We start from the raw sequence: 7,672 nt of genomic DNA, 5'->3' as shown, positions 1-7,672 counted from the left end.
CCCTACACCACCGTGAAGTGGAATACGAAATGCAAATGATTTTATCCAAGCTGTCTTCAGCAGTTAGTTGCCTTCTGGAGAGCATCCAGGTGTTGCTTGAAAAGAGATTTCCCTTGATGAATTGGCCAGCCTATCTTTTGTCTCAGCCATCTTCCACTTGAAAAATCTTGTTCAGATTAAATAATTGTGCTTGAGACATAAGTAGCGGTTGTTTTTTCACCCACGGAGCTCAAAGCTCTGTGTAAAGATGGTAAACCGTAATTATCCCAGGCAAACAGAAGGGGAAACTGAGGCACAGCCCTTGGTTGAACTCAGCAGAAAGGCAAAGAGGGAAACCCAGGTAGTCTGGAGTATTTGGCCTCCAAATATCAGCAAGATTTCTTTCTGCACTAACCATCCTTTCTGCTCAGAGTGCAAAAACATGATTAAAATACAATACTCTGTACAACTCCGGGCTACCAGGCAGGCAGTGATGCTTTCCCGCTGTAAGAGCAGTAAACGTGAGAAAAACAAATGGCTAGTTCGTTTTTGCAAGGAAGGTGCTGCAGCATCACCGTGAACTCAAGGAGCTTGGTATTCCTGGAGTGTTTTTGCACGGTTATTCTTTGAGGTTCACCCCTCAGTTACGCAACAGCATATGCTTTCCCTATTTACAACCTTAAAATAGACTGAGATTGAAAAAAAAATACTCCCACTGCAAATGATATGGCACTGGCATCTACAACTGATACACCGATGCCTTTTTCCACCACAGCCAGCTAGATGCTGCCTCGATCTGCCCTGAAACGTCTGTAATTTCAGAGCCATGAAATGCAGCAATGTGCAAGGCAATGAACCCAAAGAAAAAGCGTCTGCTTGGCAAAGCAGAACTTGGAGATGGTCCCTTAAAGTGTCGGTAACTGCCGGGATCTTCCAGCAGATATTTTTGGTTAGAAGAAGGAAACCCTTCAGCTAAGCCTGCAGGCACCTGTTGGAAGGTGTCCCAAAATGTGGGGATCGTCAGTAGCAGGGATCAGTCTGCGCTGGTGGCAGATGTTTCACGCTCGATAGTGACTGGAAGGAATATTTCCCACCCAGGAACTGTCAAGCACAAGATGCCTGAAGAGTATTAAGAGCTTTAGAAATAAAACACTAGGTTGTGATGGAGGCTTCCTTTATCCGAAGTCTCTCTCTCATCGGAATAATTTTGAGGAAGAATTGTTTTCCTTTTTTAACACCTGTTTTTGACATTTCGGATATGGAAAAGCTTCTCGTTGTTGTCAGAATGACTCCATTATGAAATGTAGATGGAGGTAGGGTAAGAAAGAAGTTATAACGAATACGTTTGAGGGATTCCTGCAAAGAGTTCTTGCACGTGAAATAAAAATGTACATTCTAGCACCTCTCAACCTTCCCGTGTCATAAACACATGTGGAAATGGAAAGGGCAAATTCTCAGCTGTGCGCCGGGATTAAAACAAGCAGCAAAGCCCATCTCCTCACAGCTCCACCCTGTGCCCTCCCCTTCCCCAGCACCTCCGCTGCTGTGAGGATTCTAAACCTCAACCGATTGCCCATACCAAATCCAGGACCTGAAGCCAGCGAGGTGCTGAGGACACAAGGAATCTTTCTTTTTGCTGGACGATGGGTTTGAGAGAGCGAGCGGTGCCTGTTTGCGTCTGTGCAGAGGTTCAGACCGCCACGTACTGGTCCTGGGGGAGATGAACTGGCGGGCAAGGAGCAGGTGGTAATGCTAAAAGTTTATCACTCGGGTATCAGTAGTGCGGACGTGACTCTGTGTGTTCGGACTCCAGTCACGTGTGTCTGAGTATGCCTGTGGCTGCTCAAACCTTGAGCAAGTGGCCTCAAGCAGAAACCCTGAAGCCTCCTGCATTTACCTTCAACACCTATCAGGAACGGCCGCAGTGGGCTGCAAAGCGTTGTGCTTAAGACATGAGGTCTGGAGAGAAAGGAATCTTCTGTGTGATTATTTCATACTTCTTGGCTTCCCTGATTCAGTCTAGGGCTGAACCTCTCCCTTCTCTCCCCCTTCCCACAGCCCCACGAGGCCACCCTGACCTTACAGTCCACCCATGGTTTCCATGTTACTGTCAGCCTCTTTACACTTGACTGATGAGAAATACGTGATTATTCAACACGTCATAAAACCAGCCAGAGAAAACGAAGGAGAAATCTGGAAAGTATTCATAGAAAATCTGTAAACAATCACTGCCATTCAGCTCCTCAAAGCTGTGCACACACCAGCTGAGGAGCTGTAGAGCTGTCAGATGTTCGATGGTTCTTTCACCTTTTCTAAAAATTAAGAACCACTTTGTTATACTCTCAGCCATTCTGTATTTCACAGACTTCTGTCTGCAGAAACGATTTAGTTTTGAGCTACAATAACCGAGAAGAGATTTTCTTTTTTTCCCCCGTGACTAACTACACAACATCTCACTGACTTCAGAGGTTTGACAAGCACCGATTCACTGACATTCCTCCTGCGCGAAAAGGCTTCTTGAGGTGACTTCAGGCACACGCATCTGTTTGCCGCGCACAGCTCGACGTCAGGTTCAGATAAGGGGGAAGGAGGAGATGAGAAAGAAGAAGCTGCTGTGAAACTCTTCTGGAAAGGGACGCAGCGCAACGGTGGGACGCGCACTGCAAAGTCTCCTCTCTGCAAGCGGCAGGGCTGTTCCTTACTCACCATGGCGTGGTTTAACCAGAGCGGGATGACTCCATCGAGGCTTTTGGGGTAAACCAGCTCTCGATTGTAGCTGTACAGTGTCCAAAAGGATATGCACACAAACTGGAACCAAAGCACAAAAGGAAAGACATTTCAAAATGAAGGACAGACACATTTGGTAGGATTTAGGTAGTGCTTTTGTTTTCCTGAGAAGGCAGAACATCTCCTACATAAAAAAATGGTGATCTTGCCAGATAAACTCATGCACCTGACACGTTACAACATAAAGAAAGGAATTTGCTCTGAGGTGCAGTGTTCTCTGTTGATATTGTGAGAAAAACCTCCTTTATATACTGCCAGCACTGACATTTTCTGTGGAATACTAGATTAGCTTTAAACTTCTTTTCTTTTTTTTTTTTTTTTTCCTTTGCAGGTGGGGTCTTTTGGTCCAGAAGTTCTCCCCGAGGGACTGGCAGTCAAGCCACAGCATTTGTTCTGCTCAGTAACAAAGTGAAAACAGACGTTGGTAAGACAGTTCTCATAAAACTTATCCTTTATCTTCACAGTTCATAAGCCTAATTCCTAAAATGCAGGTGCAAGCTGCACTGCGGGCTCCTGGTTTTTTACCAACAGAGGAGGATTTAGAGTGGGAGAACTGAGCTGGAGGAAATGAACCCCGGGATCGGTTACCGATACCTGGAAGCTGATTGGCACTTTTTTGGCCCGGCTTTGTATCTGAGTATATTTTGTGCCTGGGCTTGGAAATCAGGGGGGTGAGATGGAGGCAGAACGAGACTGCCTGTGCCTCTGTCCTGCCTGGGAGGGATGTGGCTACAGCATTGTGAATATTGCTGTGCAGGGAAGAAAACGAGCCAGTCTCTCTGTCTCCATCGCTGGCAGGAATTTTGCAGCGAGCCAGCTGACTGGGCTGCGAGTAGGGCGGATTTGAGCGCGCTTTTCAGCCCTCTGAGATTCAGAGATGGCTGCAGGCTTCACCCACGCAGAGCGGTACCTCTGTGTAAGTAACCCATCGGTTCCTGTCCAACTCACAGCACCAGATAAAGAGCGTTTTGATAAACAGCATTGTCTGTGAGGGAGCAGGTGATCTGTGGTGACTCCGATGTTGGCCATGGCTATAATTACTGTCCTGTGAAGCTGTTTCTCTCCAGCACTTGCTTTAAGCCATGCTGGGGTCAGAGAGGGAGACAGGAGATTCTGCTGCCTCTTGGTACCCTCTCATGTCCTCCTGGCCTGTGCTGCCCTGTAGAGAAATGCCCTAAGTCGATAAATCCACAGCTATTTGGACCGTGAGATTAACGGAGAGGTTGCACCTCATACACCCTTCGGGGTCAATCTGTGTTCACTCGTGGACAGCAGCCCTGAAGTTTGTGCGAGAGGCTTTGCCTTCAACCGTGACAGGCTCAGCACTGCTTCTGCTACATGCTCCACATCCATTTTCAAACACCAAAAGAAAGCCTGCGGCCCTTATCTATTTTATACGTGTGCACGTTATGCTAAACACCCCCAACCATTCACGCCAACGTCATTTTTACGTACAGACGTTACTTACTGTGGACACCGGGAAAGCCAGGACGCTGAAAAGAAGGTCTCTGCTGGAAATTACGCGCTTAGCACATCGCAGTTTCTTAATTAGTCTCAACACATCAGCCAGGAAGGACACCCCATAGAAGACAGCCTGCAAAACCTGAAGTAATTACACCTAATGAGGGAAACTCATCCAGCTTTAATTAGCATGTTCCTCAATGAACTCTGCTCTTGCTCTTCAGGGAGCTGTTTTGTTGGTGAGCTGCAAGCCCGCGTGAGGGAAGTAGCTGTCGGCTAAATCTTTTTTACTAACCAAACCTGATTAAATAAAGTTGTTCAGGAGATAACTTTAACAGTATCTCGTTTAACAGACCCAACAGAGGTGCGTGATGTGATTCAGCAGGGAGAGGTGGAAGGCTGTGTCAAAACCCAGCTCCTTCACGCTTCCTACGTTAATTTGCATTCAATGTCTGTGAGCAGCAAGAGGAGAGAGCAAAACGTGCCAGGAAAAGTTTCCTGTGAAGCAGATGCTAGAGAACTTCTCCCAGCATTTAATCAAGACAAGGCTGGCTTCCTGGGGACTCCCAGTGCTGCTGATCTCAGTGTCAAGTGGCTCAAAACGCTCTAACGTGAGAATTAGGTGCAGAAGTTACGAAAACCAGAACTTCTTTACTGAATTCTGGGGGATTCAAGTGCTTAGCAGCAGGGATCCAGACCTCACTGACTAAAACTGAGTACGTTAAACTATTTATAGCCAATGAAGTTTGGAGCTGGGGTGTGAGTGAGTGAGTGTGTTTTGGTTGTTGTTGGGTTTTTTTCCTTCCTTAAATCATTTGCAATAATGAGGGTGGGGTTGCTTGGGGAGGGTTCTAGGAGGGTTTATTAAAGAATCAGGTAACAAGTGGCAAATTAGGTAACAGCGACAAAACAGAATTCCGCAAATTGTGTGTGAAATTGTCACACCGTTGTGGCTTAAGGCAATTTAATTGCTTTCCTGACTGCTTCTTTTTCTCTCCTGAAGCTACACAGCAGATCAAGCTGAACCAGATTTGTCAGACACACAAAGGCAAAGCCTTGCAGAAAAATACTCCTCCCGCTACCTTGCATCCAGCGCTGAGTCTAGTTCAGTTTTGTCTACTCACGGAGCAGCCTCTTCTTTTCAAGGCTGGGTCGTCCCAGAGTGATGCAATCTGGGGAATGCAGCCTCCTGCCAGCGCTGGACCAGCTAGTGAGGCTTAACTGGAAAGCGGCTGCGTTAGAGCTTTGGGGATGAACTCTCTTTTGCCATGATCTTACTCTGAATCAGATATTTATTTAGAGTCGAGTGTCTGGAGTTGCAGCTGGTTGCTTCATTGGCTTCTGAAGGAGCCGAGAAGGGTGGCGCTTGGGAGGGGACAGAATTACTGCGATGCTTTTCCATCAGAAAATCCTTTATTATCAAAATATCTAGAGGGAAGAAGAGGACTACGATTTCACCATGCCCACTGTCAAACAAGGATTTCTGCAAGCTTTATTTTGCAGAGGCTGAGTCTTCCTGGGGCGCAAAATGACCATAGTTGCACGACCAAAGGATCCTTGCAGGTATCCGGTATCCACAGCCATCCCCATCCATTTGGTAGCTTCTTTCCTGTCCTTTCTGCAGTCCAGACGGTCACCTAGGACGAGGTGCCGGAGGTCGCACACCACCAGATTTAGCTGCAAAGCCCCGTGTTTCCCCTCAAGATCATGGGGTGAACAGCCACATTCTTACATGAAAAACCCTCAAGCAGCTTCATCAGAACCCACATATGGTTTTGTTCGATTCTTAGAGACTCAAGCCAGCTCTTTTAAACGTGTTGTTTTTTACCTCTCTCTCCCCATTATCTCAATTAGTCTCTGTGACTGCGGGTGGGGATCCAGCCCTCCAAGTCATGGGTCTAGCTCAGAAAAGTCCATTCTGGGGTACAGTGTACTTAGACCCAAGCATGTGTTCAACCCAAACATCTGCCCCAGCCCTTGGCCTCACCAGGACACCAAAACCAAGCCCTTGAAGAGCTCAGAAAAGCCTGGTAATGAACAGAAGCTCTTGTTACATCCCGTCGAGTCAGCAGTAACTTTCTGTGAAAAAGCGTGAAAAATGAACATGAGGGTGGTGACAGTCTGATGACACATGGTGACTAATTGCCAATAAAGCAATTAGGGAGAGGCCTGGCTCCCAGAGGATGGGGCTATTATTATCTTGTTCATGGTCAGCCTGTCATTAATCATGGGACAGGGATAGGCTGCTTCTTCCCCCCTTCCACATTAACTAAAACAAACATTTCTGAAAGGAAACAGTCCCCAAACCAGCCGCATTCTCAGCCTGGTAAATATTCTGTCTTATGTAGGGCAGGACAGTGTTATCTTCTGCATGGAAAATGCTTATTGGTGTTGACCTGACCCCTTTCTCTGGCTGAACATGGAGAAGAACAACTCCTGAAGGCAGGAGTCAGTCTCAGGAACTTGTTTTTCTGCTGCTTATAGCTCTCCCCTTGTCCATTGCTGTGGGTCCAAAGGGGCTTCAGTTGGTTTTGATCGCCCTGTATTTCCAGGAGCAATGGAAGAATATACAAGCAATTTTCAAGCCAGAAAATGGAAGGAGCTACAACCATCCCTTGTAATGGTTAGTCTGGCAGGGCGCACCGCTGGTGGGCTCGAGTCAGAGCTCCAAACCCAGGCTCTTCCAGGCTTATGCCTATAAGAAAGATACATCCAAATCTCGTAGCCCTTCACTAATGGAAAAATGTTGACATTAAAAAAGTATATTTACATGTAAAAATCAAATTATTCCAGATGTCCTGTGGATTTCCCGAGCAGCAGTGCTGGCTCTCACAAGTCCATTGCAGCCACTCATGGAATATAAATCCACTGGCTATAAATAAGGAGGATCCCCTAAAGTATTCCCACACAAACAGAAGGAGGACTGGAAGCATTCAGAAAGCTAATGACTGGCCCAAAGAGGAGAATATGGATATGATTATCCCTGTTGGAGAGACGCTGCTTTCCTCTCTGGACCCCGCAGAGCTCCACGGCGCTTGGTGCTGTGGAAATGCTTCACTGGCCAGATTGATTTTCCAAACCGAGAGTCACAGTGACAAAGACAAACCTTAACTTTTATCTGCTGCATGATTAAAGGGGTGTCTCTGTTTAACTAACCTGACATGATTTACTTTCGCGTATAAGATCTGGCCATATGTGTACATTGAAACCTCCAGCTAGTACAAATAAATGGGGCTCCAAGCTCTGCCCTTAAGGGGGGATAAATTTAATATTCTGAGTAGGCTGCTAGACGTAGCAGTCAACATCTAGTGCACACACACATCCATTCACGTGGTAGCAACCCGGAAAATATGTATACTAAATACTGGGGCTACTTAAATTTAAATACAAAACAGCTTTCAGGGGAATTGACAAGTATGTCAATTATGAGAGACAAAAGCACAAG

General features: G+C 46.5%; 1 protein-coding gene across 1 annotated transcript in view; it reads right to left on the bottom strand.

The window, feature by feature from the left end:
* Positions 1–7,672, bottom strand: part of ADTRP (androgen-dependent TFPI-regulating protein) — a 23,836-nt gene that overhangs the window by 12,083 nt on the left and 4,081 nt on the right. Inside the window, exons 2-3 of the mRNA XM_010140232.1 lie at positions 4,235–4,369; positions 2,686–2,787 (exon numbers count right to left, since the gene is read on the bottom strand). Coding sequence (XP_010138534.1) covers positions 2,686–2,787; positions 4,235–4,369 — 237 coding nt within the window. The remainder of the gene's footprint in view (positions 1–2,685; positions 2,788–4,234; positions 4,370–7,672) is intronic.

Source organism: Buceros rhinoceros, unplaced genomic scaffold (assembly GCF_000710305.1).
Source record: "Buceros rhinoceros silvestris isolate BGI_N320 unplaced genomic scaffold, ASM71030v1 scaffold15757, whole genome shotgun sequence".
Taxonomy (NCBI): Eukaryota; Metazoa; Chordata; class Aves; order Bucerotiformes; family Bucerotidae; genus Buceros; species Buceros rhinoceros.
Note: the sequence above shows the minus strand (reverse complement) of the source record. Positions and strands in the feature narration are given on the sequence as shown.